Genomic DNA, 17610 nt, shown 5'->3' with positions numbered 1-17610 from the left:
TCTCTCTCTCTCTCTCTCTCTCTCTCTCTCTCCCTTGGTCAGGTTGCAGAGGAATGTGGGACAAGATCACCTGCTGGCCGAGTGCTGATGTTGGACAGGTGGTCACCGTCCCCTGTCCAAAATATCTTTTCTACTTCTCCGGGGACATTTCCACAAGTAAGAATGTGTATGGACCACGTGGATGTGCCTCTGTGTCCGGGTAAAGACACTGGGGGGGACGGCAAGGCAAGCGAGTGCCTCTCTGTGCGGTTGTCATAGTTACACGTTTTTGTGTATGACTGATAAACGACTGTTGTTACCCAGTAGTTCAACTTAAAACACGTAAAAAAGAAAGAGCAGATTCTCAATAACTAACTACCATTATTGTTTAAACAGCATAGAAAGAGCAGCATCACAGTGGCTCACAATCACACATCACACTAAAATAAAACACAACTCATCCAACGCATCAAAGACACATTCTGTTTACTTGCTGTCCTTGTGCAGGAGAAGCCTCACAGGGAAATAGTTGTAGTCATAAGAGAAACCTCTTGAGGATTTATTGGCTGAGTTTGTTTCCTGCACATCTCCATGAATTCATTCTCCTGAGTGTAATCACGCTGTTGGAGTTGATGGAGTTGTTTATTTGTGTACAGCTCAATTTGAACTTTATGGCCTTGAGAAACTTTCATTTATGGAAGAGTCTTGCAAAAACACTGGTGAGCATTTAATTCTTCGATGAGCGGTCGCCCTTTGTTTTATTAATCACAAGAACTAGTAACAACAGCTTTAGAAGTTGCCATTAGGGCCACGGATCCATGTCCCAGTATCAAGAACGATTCTGACGCTACGTGAGGGTTTTGCTTTTTCAAGTGAACACATTCATTCATCAGCTCTTCGCCGCTCACTGGCCAACTTGCATTGGCCGATGTGTTAGCGTGTTAGCGTGTTAGCGTGTTGGCTCGACAGACTTTGCAATCTAACTTTCTGATCTGATTTACGTTGTGTTGTGTTGGTGCATCTCTGGTCTCCCGTTGCTCCTCCTGTGTCGCTCTTATCCGTGTTTTCACGTAGCAACAGAGAGTTTGACGGGGTCATTTTTATAAATGTACATTAATAAGTGTTACAATTTGTTTATGCGTCACAAGCTGTTGTGGTGGTGTTTTACCCCGTTAAAGAGTGTTTGTTGTGGATTATTCATTGTTGTTATAAAGTTATGACCATAATCTCAACACACGTAAGACAAGTAGCTCCGCCTGCTGCGTGCTTCACGATGAAAAATAGAGCAACGCCAGTTGTTACCGTGTAACACCGGTATGAAATTCATACCGTACAGAAAGTCTTACAGCGGTACACCGTGCAGCCCCTTTTTGCCATCATGTCACATTTTGAGTATTAAGCCTGAGGCTTTGCTACAAAGTCTGCTTGGAATGCAAAGAACACTCTTATAGGTCTGTCTGATTGTCTTTGAGTGTGACTGCATTTAAATCAGATTGGCTGACCAGCCTCACAAGCTAGATGTTCCTTTCTGTGCTTTGAGCAAGTTACAGATTTCCGCTGTAACTGAGTGCTCTTACACAACCGAGTGCCCTCGCCCACGTGCGAGGTGTTCTAAGGTGTTCTAAGGTGTTCCTGCCCCTGTAATCCAGACAGTATATTCAGGATTTATCAGCATGCGTAGGAGAGGGGCTTTCTGGCACCTGGGATAGTGTGACCTTAGACATGAGTAAAGAGTACTCGCAGGGTTGAAGGCAGAAGAGGGATATTTTACCGACATGTCAAAGGGTCTCAGAATCAACATGGACCAGGAGGAAGCAAAGGGGCCTTAAGAGAACGAGATGGGACTGAAAGGTGTCTGTGCTGCACTGATATGCATGACCTCAATTATGCTGTAGATCCTCAGGTTGTACCCGCTATGCTCTCGGGTCAAGTGAGAAGGACTTCATTAAGGGATGATGGTGAACTGTGCATTTCAGGAACTAATAAAAACCACCTTGTTTGAGTAGCTTGACTGCAGCACGTTTTTACAATGTATTCATTTTATTTTGAAAAGGTTTCAGAACCTTGAGAGTTAGAGAAACACAATGGGAATGTGGTACAGTGCCTATTATCATATGTTTTCCCTTTGGTAATGGCGTAAGCTATTGACACACCGTGAATTTATAAGCCTAGAAAAACGAGCGTTACGAAACATGGCGCCACAGACTGTGGTCATAAATCTGGTTGAGATAGGGTTTGCCATTCTCATGAACTCTTTACCTTGTAGGCCGAGGTCACACACAGTCACACACACAAGCAGTCATTAATCTCTTTCAATAACACGGACGACTCACCCTCTATGCAAGCAGAGTGACAGGCTGTCAACGGTTTCACCTACATGCAATAATATTAAGCTAAGCTAAAGCTAATCTTTGCATGCTAATATGAATCTTCATCCATAATATAACAAGGAAAGAAAAAGCACTTATAACATTGACAGAAAAGCCTTTTTTCCTTCTAAAACCTTAAAAATGGAAATGATGATGATGAAGGTGATTAACTGGTTTGAGCTCTCCTCGTCGTGGATGTCACTAGAAGTCCTCGCAGTCCTCTTTTAGGGCGATGATGAAAGCATTCTTCTGGCAATCCCTCAAACAAGCCAAATCCAGTGGTGGCATGGGCTGAAACAGCACGGGCTTATCTCCGCCTTTGTGTCCTGTCATGTTGTTTGAGGAAGCTAAGCCTCCGTCTTCTCTGCAATACGCTCAGGTATTTATGAGCTGACCATATTTTAATGCCAAACAAAGACTTTGGATTGTTGATCATTTCACAACAAGGTCTTATTTGATAGTGGCCGTGGAGCGATTCGCTTGGGAAATGTGAGGAATGTCCTACATTTGGCTTTTGACAATGGATTTCAGTTTAAGGATTAATGTTTTCGCCAACACACGCAGCTCCTTTTCTCCCAGAAAAGAATATGTGGAAATTCTGCAGATAAATATTACACAATAGGAGACTGTGATGTAGATTTGTGCTTTTTGCTGGTGACAAGATTATGAATGGAAGTTGTGAGTATGGCTTTCAATCTAAATCATTATTAGTGTCACATCTGACCATGGTCACATTTTCCCTCTGTTATTAAGGAAAATTGACTTAAATATGTAAACTGTAGCTTAATACTTTGTCCAACACGTGCACTTGGAGCGCTATTTGAGGAGTTTCACCTTATATACAGAACTCTAGTGTCCTAAAGCCTCAGAGCTCGAATAGCTCCGAGGTTCACTTGAGTCTACAGGCTTCTGAAGTGTTCTTGAGCTCCAGTCTATAGAGCTCCACTCTACTCAGGTCTCCTCTGCTCTCTTGAGTAGTTCCTGACTACTTTCTAGCAGAACCGTTCCCGCCCACCAATTGGAAGTGCCCTACTTTGCGTTTCACTTTCCCATGCACTCGATCGAGCGCTAATGTAGATCTCTAGACCTCTACACTGTTCTGTTGAGCTCTGGTTTACCATACTCACTGTACTCTACAGAGCTCTACTCTACTGAGCTGTAGTCTTCTGCACTCCACATAGTTTTACCTGGTTCTACTGAACTAAAGGAAGTACTGTAATGTACCATAGTACCTTATTGGACAGTGGTGAGCTCTAGTTTACTTTATTGTACTGAGCTCTAGTTTACTTTATTGTACTGAGCTCTAGTTTACTTTATTGTACTAAGCTCTAGTTTACTTTATTGTACTGAGCTCTAGTTTACTTTACTGTACTGAGCTCTAGTTTATTGTACTGATCTCTAGTTTACTTTATTGTACTGAGCTCTAGTTTACTTTTTTAGTTTATATTGTACTAAGCTCTAGTTTACTTTATTGTACTAAGCTCTAGTTTACTTTATTGTACTGAGCTCTAGTTTACTTTACTGTACTGAGCTCTAGTTTACTTTATTGTACTGAGCTCTAGTTTACTTTATTGTACTGAGCTCTAGTTTACTTTGTTGTACTGAGCTCTAGTTTACTTTTTTAGTTTATATTGTACTAAGCTCTAGTTTACTTTATTGTACTAAGCTCTAGTTTACTTTATTGTACTGAGCTCTAGTTTACTTTACTGTACTGAGCTCTAGTTTACTTTATTGTACTGAGCTCTAGTTTACTTTATTGTACTGAGCTCTAGTTTACTTTGTTGTACTGAGCTCTAGTTTACTTTTTTAGTTTATATTGTACTAAGCTCTAGTTTACTTTATTGTACTAAGCTCTAGTTTACTTTATTGTACTGAGCTCTAGTTTACTTTACTGTACTGAGCTCTAGTTTACTTTATTGTACTGAGCTCTAGTTTACTTTGTTGTACTGAGCTCTAGTTTACTTTATTGTACTGATCTCTAGTTTACTTTATTATACTGAGCTCTAGTTTACTTTATTGTACTGAGCTCTAGTTTACTTTATTGTACTGAGCTCTAGTTTACTTTATTATACTGAGCTCTAGTTTACTTTATTGTACTAAGCTCTAGTTTACTTTATTGTACTGAGCTCTAGTTTACTTTATTGTACTGAGCTCTAGTTTACTTTATTGTACTGAGCTCTAGTTTACTTTACTGCACTGATCTCTAGTTTACTTTATTATACTGAGCTCTAGTTTACTTTATTATACTGAGCTCTAGTTTACTTTATTGTACTAAGCTCTAGTTTACTTTATTGTACTGAGCTCTAGTTTACTTTATTGTACTGAGCTCTAGTTTACTTTATTATACTGAGCTCTAGTTTACTTTATTGTACTGAGCTCTAGTTTACTTTATTGTACTGAGCTCTAGTTTACTTTATTATACTGAGCTCTAGTTTACTTTATTGTACTGAGCTGTAGTTTACTTTATTGTACTGAGCTCTAGTTTACTTTATTGTACTGAGCTCTAGTTTACTTTATTGTACTGAGCTCTAGTTTACTTTACTGTACTGATCTCTAGTTTACTTTATTATACTGAGCTCTAGTTTACTTTATTATACTGAGCTCTAGTTTACTTTATTGTACTAAGCTCTAGTTTACTTTATTGTACTGAGCTCTAGTTTACTTTATTGTACTGAGCTCTAGTTTACTTTATTATACTGAGCTCTAGTTTACTTTATTGTACTGAGCTCTAGTTTACTTTATTGTACTGAGCTCTAGTTTACTTTATTATACTGAGCTCTAGTTTACTTTATTATACTGAGCTCTAGTTTACTTTATTGTACTGAGCTGTAGTTTAATTTATTGTACTGAGCTCTAGTTTACTTTATTGTACTGAGCTCTAGTTTACTTTATTATACTGAGCTCTAGTTTACTTTATTATACTGAGCTCTAGTTTACTTTACTGTACTGAACTCTAGTTTACTTTATTGTACTGAGCTGTAGTTTACTTTATTGTACTGAGCTCTAGTTTACTTTATTGTTGTGAGCTATAGTTTAGTTTATTGTACTGAGCTCTAGTTTATTGTACTGAGCTCTAGTTTTGACCCCAGTAAGCTGTAGTCTAATGAACTTGGTTGTAAGCTTAAGTTGACTACACTGTGCTGTGCTCTAGTTCAGCTTTAGTCTCTTGTGCTTTACTGAACTGTACCCTGATGAGTCTACAATATTGTACTGGACTACAGTAAATTATAGTCACGTAGGGTACCATGCTGCACTTTACTGTACTCTGGTGAGAGTTTATTATAAACTGTACTGTACTCTAGTAAGCTCTCAGCTAATATACTGTTATGTATGTCTACTTTAACCGTCTCTCATAGGAAAGTGCCCTCTGCTTTTCATTTTTCTATTTTTATTTTTATGGTTACTCGAATGCCCTCGGACCTTTCACTTCTGCCCCGGTGGGCGGGCCAGAGTAAAATATGCATCTGCTGGCCTCCTTCTGTGTGTGCAGCCTGGGAGTCATCAAGCAACAGATGGAGGCCAATACACATGGGACCTGTACCAGCATGTCTGATCCCCTTCAGCCACTGCATCCATTTCCTTTTATTATCTGAGGGTATTCCAGGGAGACGCATAAATCCCATTGGGATGTAATTAAGCCAGAGTGTAAATGTAGAAGGTTTGCCTTGTGGCTCATCTATTCATCTCTTCCCACCTCCAACACACACATCCATACAATATTATAATTTTGATGCTTAATTAATTCTAATTAAAACACATAAAATCTGCCGAAGCAATGACTTGAATTCTTGCATCAGTGGTGTTGAATGTTCGCTCTGTCCCTCTGCTCATTAGGTAACCTGTCAAAAACCTGCACTGAGGCTGGTTGGACCCCATTCAGCATAGACTCATACGTATTGGACTGTGGTTACAATCCCAACAACACCATGGATGATAATAAGTCGGTATGGCGAATCCTTTCTGACCACATGTGCTTGCGCCCTGACTTCATGTTCGATGTCAAACTAAGTTTCTTTTTGCAGGGAGAGTTCTTCGGCGCAATCAAAGTGGGTTACACCATTGGTCACAGCGTGTCCCTCATTTCTCTGACGATGGCCATCATCGTCCTGTGTCTCTTTCGGTAAGGAGATGAATCAAAATGCTACTTAATGTCCCTGTGTAATGACAGTCAAACAGCTTTTTCCATCATTGAGTGATAAAACCCTCAACTCCATACATTTTATTGAGGCTTTACACACCGTAATGTCACGCTGCCAGATTTTGTTGAACTAGATGTCCAAATTTGACATTATCTGCTGTTGCAACAGTTCTCAAACAAAGCGAGGAGCCATAAAGTCAAACCACTTAGACGGGCTGCTGCTGCTCACAGCTCCCTTTGACCTTCAGTCCTGGGGTTGGAGAGAGTAAAAGTGTGAACAAACCGTACCCGCCAATAATAAGTCCAAGATAGGCTGCTGTGTGTGGCTTCTATTATACAACGCAGTCTGTTCAGTACGGTGTGCTTTCGCAGTTGGACTGTTTGTGCGCGATGGGCTAAACAACACGATGTGTGTTTACACCTCGGGTTTATAAAATGCCAATGGGTTGGACTTTACAGCGGTGACACAGGATGTGAAGAGCGTAAGCTGTTTACGTCCAGCTGTGGACGCCCTTTTTTCAGGCAGATAGTTGATGCTGTGTGTCTTTGCACCCGTCCTGCTGATGCGTTTATGCGATTCACCCATAACGATCAGCAGGAAGGCATTTTTTTGAGGACACCCAGGAGGGAGGATTTACATAAGTGACATCTTCTTTGCAAAAACAAGCTGATTTGTTCTTGTTTACGTCTGTGCAGGATGTCAAGGAAGTTTCACACTTGTTTCTGCAAGATATATATATATATATATGTATGTTTCACTGGTAAACTACCTTCTATATCCAATAGAAGCCTTTGTGACAATTACATATAGCCTGACACTGAAACAACAGCACATTGCAAAGAAATAGCCGTGTTCATGCAGTGCTTGTGATGACTATTCTGTGAAGGTGGATATTTCCTTCCGTTTGCATGTTTTGATGCCTTACAACACAAAGTATCACTAGTTCTTCGGGATAGGTTATTTAAACAGTTGATCTGAGATCTTTAATCATAAACTTTTTGTGAAGAGAGTTGTGTGTGTATCATATAACCGTTAACTTGTCCTATTTCGCAGGAAGCTGCACTGCACACGAAACTACATCCACTTGCATCTGTTTGTGTCTTTCGCACTGAAAGCTGTGGCGGTTTTCATCAAGGACGGGGTTCTGTATCACGTCGTGGAGACAGAAAGTTGCGAGTTACCTGTGAGTACTGTGTACTTCTTCACACTCACCAACACGCCACTTTATGTTATTATTGATTCTGTTCAGCATCAAAGCCCCGTATCATAGATCAAGTTAACTCCTCCATCCGACATGCCAGCAGCGGGCGCTTTCTGTCCTATCAAGCTAATTATTCTCTGAGACGTTACTGACTTCAATGCTTCGTCTCTCAGTTTACATAACATGTAGGAGCTCAAGTGCTCGTGGGTGTAGCAGTGTTTGCCAAGTCCCTTCCACTCCTGAGACAACCCCTCCTGATTCATCTCTCCAGCAGGATCCTGGCCCAGTTCCTGTTTGCTGAACATTAAGCCTCAACTAAAGAGAGCTTTGTCCATGAATCACATTTGAAGTTCCGCTATCTACTTTAATCATTTCATCTCGGCAACATGACCATGGAAACAATACCGAAACAGGAGCTGCGATAAGATAAGCCGCTGTATTGCAGTGGAGGTGCACTTTGGTACCAAAGCTGTGTTATTCTTATTTGATTGACGTCAGCGGCGTTTTTCAGCTCGTTCTCCAGCTCTTCAGCTTACCGAGGAGCATTAGACCAGCAGAACCGGGCACCTGCTTTACAACCTCTAAGTGCTGATTGTTAATGGCTGGCTTTCCTTTTGTATCCCTCATGGCACACAGGTTGTCCTGGTCCAAACACAGCTGCCCGTCCTCAACTGTTTCTAAACTAACAAATACAAAAAGGCAACACATTAAAAAGGAACCAATTCATCCCATCAAGATCAGGTTACTCGCGAAGAACACTAGTCAGTCTGGGGAAATACTTTACTATTGTATGAACAGTCAAAGTGACACCTAAAAGGAATGGATCTCAAACTGGATTGACACTTGTGACACATTAGAAGAAACCATTGGTTTGTATGATGGATGTAGAAGAAGCGTGAAGAGTGTCGCCTCACTGGTGTTTTTACACCAACGTGAGTTTATATTTGAGGGGCTTTAGAATTACAACATGAATCTCAAATACAATTTAAGTGCAAATTAAAGCATTTCAGCGCCCATTAGCAAACTTTGCTCGTATTACTTTGGATAATAACTGTATCCTCTCTGCTGATTGACTAAAAGTCAAACTGAAAGTTTTCTCTTAATCGAGTCGTCAATACTCATTTTAAATGAATTTACTAAGAACGCTCACCGTGCAGCCTCATCCGCTGGCAGCTTAGTTTGTCAAGTGCATTGTGGTTTGCATTAAACTACATTCATTGGTAACCGCTGACATCATGGTTCTCCTGTAGGTCAGCTGCAAGGCAGCGGTGGTCTTCTTCCAGTTTGGGGTGATGGCGAGTTACTTCTGGCTGCTGGTGGAGGGCCTGTATCTCCACACTCTGTTGGCCGTCTCCTTCTTCTCCGAGAGGAAGTACTTCTGGTGGTACATCCTAATGGGTTGGGGTAAGTTCCATACCATAATATACCCTACCTCGATGATTAGAGACGGCTCGCGCAGGCTCATTTGCAGGAACATTTGAAATCTATTCAGTCTCAAGTAACTGCCAGAACTCTTCAATTAACCGGCAAGAGACGTCCATCAGCCAACCGGGAGCTTGTCTTGTCTTTACAGCGACAGCAACAACACACATCACAACATGTAAATTCATCAAGAGAGGTTTTGCACTGTTGCCTTTTCCATTTGCATGTGGCTGAGTCTGGCTGCCGTGTTCGATGAGCTGCCAGTCCGCTCCACTTTTATACTTCGGTACAAGCGTCATTCCATGCTTTTGATCCTCTCTATAGGAGCACAAGTAAGGCAGACATATTATGTGCATCAAATGAATCCCTGCCCAAACTAAGACAGTTTATTTTGATGATTGTATGTGGATATCAAGATTTTGCAACTGAAATGTTCTTTTACGGCAATAACGAAACTAGACCTGACATGTTGTGTGTGCCAGCTGGTAAATGGAAACAAGGCTTTGACTCCAGATACAGGATGAGACAATATTGGCACAGAGAGCATATGAATGTGATTAGAAGTGATAAGCTTAACCAAAATGCTCTACAGATAAGACATGCAAAGGATTACCAGCATGCACATGCATAAAGCTCACGGTCATGTTTGGGGATGTTCAACAGTTCAAATAGCCTCATTAATAGTTTATATCAACGCTCAACATCATTTCAATGTTGAAATCATTTAAAACACATTCAGTTTGTTTCTTTCAGGCGCTCCAACCCTCTTTATCTCAGCGTGGGTGATAACAAAGGCCTCTTCAAATGATTCCGGGTGAGTTAATCATTTGTCTTCACTCTCATTGGGTTTATTAATGTCGCGTATCGATACAGCTGCTTCAAACAAGACACATTTACTTATATTGCATTTGGTCTCAGTGGCGTCTGTGCCGGTAAACCATCTTACAAAGCGCCAAATGAAATGTGCTTTAGCATGCAATAATCATACTAAAGTATGTGTTAGTAATTTATAAGGTATAAACGTTTGGATTGGATTGACTTTGAGAGAACTTGTTTGTATTTGCTCTTGTTCTTGGACAGATGCTGGGAGATAATCGATGACCGGCCTTGGTGGATCATAAAAACACCGGTTTTGGGCACCATACTCGTGAGTCCCTCAAAACGCCACTTCAGCGTTTCCTCGTAATGCATCAAATCAATCAGTTTCACTGTTGTGGCAGGTCAACTTTTTCCTCTTCATCTGCATAATCCGGATTTTGCGACAGAAGATGAATTGCCCGGACATCGGGAGAAAGGAATCCAATCAGTATTCGTAGGTTTTCCCAGCAGACAACACCTCTATCACAGCGTGCTTTTACATGTCGCCTTCATGTCAGATGACCCTGAATGAATGACGGTCCGCCGTCAGCAACCGTGACTCTCTTTACAAAGAGACGAGCTCAGTCTCGACTCAAGCTTTCGTAGATGAACAGGAATTTCACTTTTCTTTTTTTTTTAGGAGGCTGGCTAAATCCACTCTGTTGTTGATACCTCTCTTTGGCATAAACTACATTATTTTTGCCTTCATCCCCAACCACATCCACCCACAAGTGAGGATGGTGTTCGACCTCATTTTGGGGTCTTTTCAGGTAACAGCATGCAAGGTGTGAGTGAGAAATCTGTCAACATTCCCAATGTCAGACAAAAGCGGCACTATGTCATGATGAAATGAGGGATTTAACGCGCCTGATCCGTCTTTACAGGTTTGGCATCTTATGTTTAGGTAAATATTTGTGCCGCAAATATGGCACCAGAATGAAAAATAGATTCCGTAAAGTTACATGAAAAACGTTTGTTTGATTAAGTAACTGGTTTGTTTAGCTGACATGTTTAATTTGATATGGTTGAATAATGAGGCTGCTGATTTAAGAATTAAATTCAATGTGAGCGCTAAGTGCAATGATGGAAACCAAGCGATGGAAAGAATTCTCCGTTTGTAACCGTTTTAGCTCAGAAGGAAAACTCCTGGGAACATTCCTAAAAGATGAACCTCTGTGGTAATCTTACAGTCATTATTCATACAAGCATTTTGAGTGCTTCCCCAGCTCTGCTATCGCATTAGTACTTTTTTATTGGGACGATATGTTTGAACTGCTTCTCTCTTCTTCAGGGTTTTGTGGTTGCAGTTTTGTACTGCTTTCTGAACGGTGAGGTAAGTACGTTGAAAAAAACTCTCTTTCAGACGTTCACCGTCCTTTTATGTCATTAAATGTCAGTGGCCTTCCTCTGCAGGCCCCTCCTCGTCCTCTTTGTTTACGCCGTCTCTTTGCAGGTACAGGGGGAGATTAAGCGTAAGTGGCGCAGATGGATGCTGCAGAGGTTCCTGGGCGCTGACACCAAGTACCAGCAGCCCTCCATGGGCAGCAACGGCAACAACTTCAGCACCCAGATCACCACGTTTACCAAATGCAGCCCGACGACTCGCCGGGCGTCCGAGTGCCAGGAGCGGCTCTCTGCCACCTGAAGCCCGGCTCACTGCCCGCTCTGCTACCGTAAACACCGCGGCATTCGCAGCTGATATTGATTACTGGAGGTTAATGTGACATTTTGGTACTTTGTTCTTAATCCATAACCAAAAGAAATGACAGCTGACAGCTTTTTAAGAACACGACACTTGTTTAGTAAATGAGATGAATCATTTTCTTTCATAACTATATTCCATACTGTAAACTAGTTTGCTTTCGAGGTAAAGCTTTGCTGTATGACGACTTCAACAAAGTCAACGACAACAAAAACACTACAGAATGTTGGGGACGAAAAGGGAAACGGAGCTCGCGGTCCGTGTTTTCCATCCAATGTTTAGCAACAGTCGGACACAGCCGGAGACGAGCAAGATGTTTATTAAAAGAGGGTGTAATACAAGAGGACGCCAAGCACTTAACCTAATGGCCCATGTTGCCAAGGGACCAGTGGTAATAACGTTAATGGCAGGCTGACAGTAATCACAGAGGAGGACTCCAGCGTGCTGGACGTCCCTGTCCTGTCCGGGACAGTTTTACACTCTGCTGAAATGCTGCCGGACGACATTCCACAGGAGGCCCTAAAGCTTGTGAGATACGTCTCAGATAGCAAAGGCTTTTAGTTTTGTCTGAGTGATCGGTCGCTCGGCAGACGTTGGTTTGGAGCGATTCCGAAGCTAATGGAGCAGCTGTATTCTGTTATTAACAACACTGCTTAGCTTCCATTACCTGGGTAGCATGGACAATGGATTTCATTGTTTGATTGTAAGCTTTCCATTCTGTTGTTTTCTATATGGGTTAATAAATATTATTATTGTTATTGTGCCGTACTGTTTGCCGCTAGCAGCCTGCCGGTTGATTGGTCGGCCCACTACTTTGGTCCCGTTGGAAATATCTTAATATAGGATGGATTTCAATGACTTTTTTCAATGACTACATATTGTGTAAATATGACTAAAGTCTTGATTCATGGGGAGTTTTGCGTTGAAGACTTGAAGTGCTCAGGTGTCAACGGGAAATCGATGTTTACATTTAAACGTTCCTCACTCGTGTTATTTGCGTCACGCCACTTACGTGTCTCCTATTTGTCACCATGTACATGTTGTGTAAATACTGTGTACTGTACATTATCGGCTGTAAAGATGAAGATGATTAAAAGCATTTGCACTGTGGGCCTCCGTGTCACTCCAGCTAAACGTAAGACACATCGCTTTTACAGCGATACAATCAATGATTTTCTTTATTCCTGCTTCTAATAAAGCAAAAGGCTGTTATGAAAAGAATTTTATGAAATAATGACAAACAAAACAGATGTACACTGTACAAACAATGTAAATCAACATTTGGACTCTTTTGTGTGATATTATAATGAATGTTGTTAAAGCCTCACTTGGACTGAACACGTCTCCCCCTGCTGCTAAACATAATACTTTTCATCTTCAGTTCAATCATTGCCTTGAAACCTTGGCTTGTACCTTAAGCCAATGTGGGACCACTCTCCACAACGAGTGCACTGCGATGCCACTGCGTTAACCTGCTGGCGCCGCCAACAGGTCGGATGGGTTATAACTTGGTGAGGCGCAGAGTGTTGAGGCGCACTGGAAGAATAGTGCATCCCTCTGCATAGCTAATCTCTCGCAAAATCCCATTCCAGCACTGGTCTGGCTCATCGTACCTGAGGAAACATAGAAATCTTCATCATCGTTTAAAAGGAGGGAAGATTACAGGAGACGTTTGGCTCCATTAATCATATTGAATGTTATAATGGAAATTAATAATACATTTTGTTTTTGCAGATTATTCTTTTCTGCATTTCAGACCTCAATCAACTATACGTTTATGTACAGAAGTACACTACAGCGTAACTTTTCTGGAGGCTCTCACCTCCAGATGTCCGTCATCTCTGTTGGGACGGGCTCCTCACTGGTTTCACTGGGCATCATAGCAAAGCCCCCCACAGCGTACAGGAAGCCTCCCATCGAGATCAGATTGAGGGAGCTGCGCTCCTGAGGGAACTCTGTGAACTCAGACCACCTGGAGCACAACACCACAATAACACACACACACACACGGGAGTTATGAAGGTGTCATAAGCTGCGACCTTGCTGTATAATGTCATATGACCTTTTGATCTGCCATTCGCACGCGATGAGTCAGCTCGTCCACTGTGGACGGATGCGTCGCCTCATAACGACCAGATAAAGTGGGTCATATAAATAGAGCTGTTGTCTCACCTGTTGGTGGCGATGTCGTAGACTTCCACGGTGCTGGTGAGGCCTGAGTCGGTGACGCCGGTCACCACGTAGATCTGGTCTCGGTGCACGGTGATACCAAACAGGGAGCGGGCCGTCTTCAGGGGAGCCAGGTCCTTCCACTCAAACTTCGTGGGGTTGTAGACACAGACTCTTCGCATGCATTTCCTGTAGGAAACATGCGATACGGTGTGTGAAAGGGGATCGCTGCTGTCACATGAAGCTCTTTCTTTTCACTCTCAAGGTCGTACAATGTTTTCTGTGAAAAAAAGAGCTGTGATGATGTCATAAGCTCAGACTCTACCTCGACTAAAGACTAACAAATTGTAGCACTTAAATTGTACTTGTAACGTCACTCATCTATAGCAAATTGTAAATTGGCTTATTTGAGGAAATTGCACTTTCTTGTTTCTTGTTCTCCTGAGTTTGTACCCTATGGTTAAATGCACTTATTGTACGTCGCTTTGGATAAAAGCGTCCGCTAAATGACATGTAATGTAATGTAATGTTATGTAATGTAATAAGCTGCAGTTGGGCAGTTTAAGAGAAGGTGCTATCTAGGAGGCAGGAGGGGTTGGAGATGCTCCTGATTTGCATAGTGGGGAGTGAAGGACACAGTGCTTTTGATGCTGGACTCTTTGGTTTAGGTTTGAATATTTTCTGTTGTGAGTTTCTCAAACTACAGAACTACAATACCAAATCCCCAGAGTACCCATTTTTGGTTTTAATAAATGAGCGAAAAACTAATAAATTATGGTTCCATATGGTTTTAGCAAAAGGTGGAATCATATGATTAGAAATAATACAGATTACAGAGTTTAACATACTTGCTTTCAGATTTTCCTCCAACCACGTAGACTAGACCTTTGTGTGATACGGTTCCATGGCCGTACACTTCATAAGGCAGCGGGTCTGATTCTCCCCATTTAAATGACCTGTGCCCCAAGAAAAAATATATGTTAGTTTTTTTTTACATATAATGAAATACTAGTATAACAACATTAATGGAAATATGCAAAATTCGGAGCTTTACATGTGACTATTTTTATTGAGCGGAATAACTGGCTATTGAAAAGTAGTGAATAGAACACATTTCAAGAGAGGACCTCCCTGAAGGTGTGTCAGTGTTTCATTTAAACAACAAAAAAATCATTCATATAATATTTTGTATTAAATTTGATATCTTCTCTTACTGTCTGTCATAGATGATGACTGAGTCCAGGGCGTGCTCGCCCTCCTTCAGTTCCTTTCCTCCGACGACAAAGATGGAGTTTTCCGCTTCGGTCAGGCCGAACAGACAGCGGGGGCTGGGTTGCGAGGGCATCCCTAACCACTCTGAACTCACTGGGTCAAACTAGGGAAGACAACAATGATATGTGAGGAACAAGAGGCACAAGGGAGAGAAAATAAGCAAAAACTAATGTACCCAATGTACTAAAGCCAAACTACCTGCAGGAAGTAGGAGCTGTATGGTTCGTCTTTGTTTTCTTCGTTGTAGAGAAGTCCTCCGACAACAAACACCTGGTTCTCCTTGGTAACAAGGCTACAGTGGTTTTTGGGAATTTCTGTGGACTCAGAGGCCACAAAGCACTCATTTCCAACCGGGTCATACGCCACAGTCCCAGTGTCACTGATCATAAGTATCAGCTCCAGCTCAAACATCCCAAAGCGAGGGTTGTTGTTGAGTATACCCGGCAGGTATCCTTCCTCCTCCTCATCGTCCTCCTCCTCCCTTCCTTCTCCTCCCTCTGCCCCATCGTCGCTGGGCTTACTGGGCTTTGGGAGACGCCCCCTGTAAGCATCGTTGACGAGATCCAACTCCTTCTTGATGTCCTGGCTGAACCGCAGGTACTGGTGGCTCTCCACTTTCTCTTTGAAGTAATCCAAAGGTATGAGCCGGAAACGGACACAGTGCAGCAGCTCCGGCAGGTCCTTGACCCGGTTGGTCTCGTCATGTCTGACCCAGTCCATCAGGGACTCAAACACCTGCTCTTCCCGATCAATGTTGAGGGCGTCTGAGGTGATGATGATGGCCAACTCGCTCGGGCCCAGCTGCAGGAAGTCCTGGTCCCTGACAACAACCTGGTAGCGCTCGCAGATGAACTCTCTAGCGGTCAGAGCGAGCCTTGGACAATCCAGCAGCAGACCCAGCCTGAAGATAGCCAAGCAGTTTCCCAGCACCAGCTTCTCTTGGAGGTAGGACACACATACTGAAAAGATGGAGGGGATCTGGTACATGTTGGCAACCATGAAGATATCCTGGACGTTCTGTTCCGTCAGATTAATGTCAGAGGTATACAAGTATCTCAGAATCATCCCCATAACACCCGGCTCCACGTCTTTGAGGACAATCTCGCGCTTCTTGCTCTCCTCCAGGTCGGACAAGAACATGGCCTTGAAGAAGGGGCTGCTAGCAGCCAAAACCAAGCGGTGGCAGGGGAACTTCTGGTCCTGAATTTTGAGGACACAGTCCACAAACTTGTCGTTCTCCAAGAGGTCACACAGTCCGTCCTGAAGCAGACTCTGTTGGTACATCCGAGGCTGCTCCAAAGGGTCTATGGTCATGGCAGCCATGTTATTCCGTGTCTTTGTCCCGGTTGGGTTTTGTTGGCACTCTACCGTCTCCCCACAGCAGAGCGGAACTGCCAGCGTGCACAGGGCTGCTCTGATCGCCGTGGAGAGCCTCTCCCGGTTGGTCGGCCAGTGGCTGCAGCTGTCTGTGGCAGTCAGTCACTGCGGCGTATTTATAGACAAGACCCTCACAAAGCCGAGGAATCCATTTTGGTGGACCCATCCTGCACCACGCAGACCCCCACAAACAGCTGAATGACTAAGCACGGTGGTGACGGCGAGTTCAATCCAGCAGAACGTCTCACTTCTTTTTGGTGCTCATGACTGCACTTGATTCTTTTTTCAGACACTTTTTAAAAGTTGTTTTTCTGTCTACGATCCACTATTGATTGAGGAACTACACATACTGTGGCTACAGTGGGGTTAATCGGTGTACCGCATTACATGGACAGTACCGGACCGTATGGTGTGTGTATATAACAGCAGCTTCATATCTTCACACCAGCATCTTGCATAATAAATCTCCCCTGACACCACAAAGTGGAATAAATTAAAGTTTCAGAACCAAAATCCCAGCCAACATGGGCACAACCCTGAAACGTAATGCTTATTCACAGAGTCCCTCCGAGCCTTCCTCCGGTTACAAACAGAGCATGTGATACACGTCACCATGTACCACTTGTTTCTCAATAGTATTTAACATTGTTCATACTAAATGGCCTTTTATCACTCTCACGTTGATTGAAAAAAAAAGATTGGATGGAAATGTCAGGGTGAACACAAAATGGTCTCAAATCTCACTTCTCAGTGACATATGTAGTCAGGGAAGATAATTATGGTAAACACCTAAATCGTTCAAGCCAGAGACACATCTGAAGTGATGAACAACACTGGCACCTGTTGGCTGAAAACCAGACAGGAGAAAAAGTCCCCCTCTACTATGAGGCGAGTCGACACCGTTTAATACACACAATGCGCACACAGTTAACAGTTACACATTTGCATTTCCTGCAAACTGTAAATTGTCCCCCAAACACAAAACTACTTTAAGTGTTCACGGAAAAAAATGCGATAGATGAACAATGGCAGTGTGACGCTAACGGAAAATGGTCCATAAAGGTGGTAAAGGAGGACGACACATGTTTGTTCAGCCGCTTATTCACATTGCACAGAGACGTT

At 42.6% G+C, this 17610-nt stretch overlaps 2 protein-coding genes across 2 annotated transcripts in view; one reads left to right on the top strand and one right to left on the bottom strand.

Moving 5' to 3' along the window:
• Window positions 1-12780, top strand: part of LOC120816321 (vasoactive intestinal polypeptide receptor-like) — a 16566-nt gene extending 3786 nt beyond the window's left edge. The window contains exons 3-13 of the mRNA XM_040171860.2: window positions 43-156; window positions 6183-6292; window positions 6371-6468; window positions 7541-7670; window positions 8939-9092; window positions 9864-9924; window positions 10191-10257; window positions 10331-10422; window positions 10609-10738; window positions 11260-11301; window positions 11422-12780. Of these exons, the coding sequence (XP_040027794.1) occupies window positions 43-156; window positions 6183-6292; window positions 6371-6468; window positions 7541-7670; window positions 8939-9092; window positions 9864-9924; window positions 10191-10257; window positions 10331-10422; window positions 10609-10738; window positions 11260-11301; window positions 11422-11613 (1190 nt within the window). The 3' untranslated portion in view covers window positions 11614-12780. The remainder of the gene's footprint in view (window positions 1-42; window positions 157-6182; window positions 6293-6370; window positions 6469-7540; window positions 7671-8938; window positions 9093-9863; window positions 9925-10190; window positions 10258-10330; window positions 10423-10608; window positions 10739-11259; window positions 11302-11421) is intronic.
• Window positions 12781-12877: 97 nt separating this feature from the next.
• Window positions 12878-16571, bottom strand: LOC120816319 (kelch-like protein 40a). Its single transcript, XM_040171857.2, has 6 exons — window positions 15310-16571; window positions 15054-15214; window positions 14688-14795; window positions 13843-14028; window positions 13493-13642; window positions 12878-13283 (listed from the first exon to the last, which is right to left on the bottom strand). Exons 1-6 carry the CDS (start codon window positions 16432-16434, stop codon window positions 13172-13174), a joined length of 1842 nt encoding a protein of 613 aa, XP_040027791.2. The 5' UTR covers window positions 16435-16571; the 3' UTR covers window positions 12878-13171.
• Between the last annotated feature and the right edge of the window lie 1039 nt (window positions 16572-17610).

This window comes from Gasterosteus aculeatus, chromosome 3 (assembly GCF_964276395.1).
Source record: "Gasterosteus aculeatus chromosome 3, fGasAcu3.hap1.1, whole genome shotgun sequence".
Taxonomy (NCBI): Eukaryota; Metazoa; Chordata; class Actinopteri; order Perciformes; family Gasterosteidae; genus Gasterosteus; species Gasterosteus aculeatus.
This window is presented reverse-complemented; position numbering and strand designations above follow the sequence as displayed.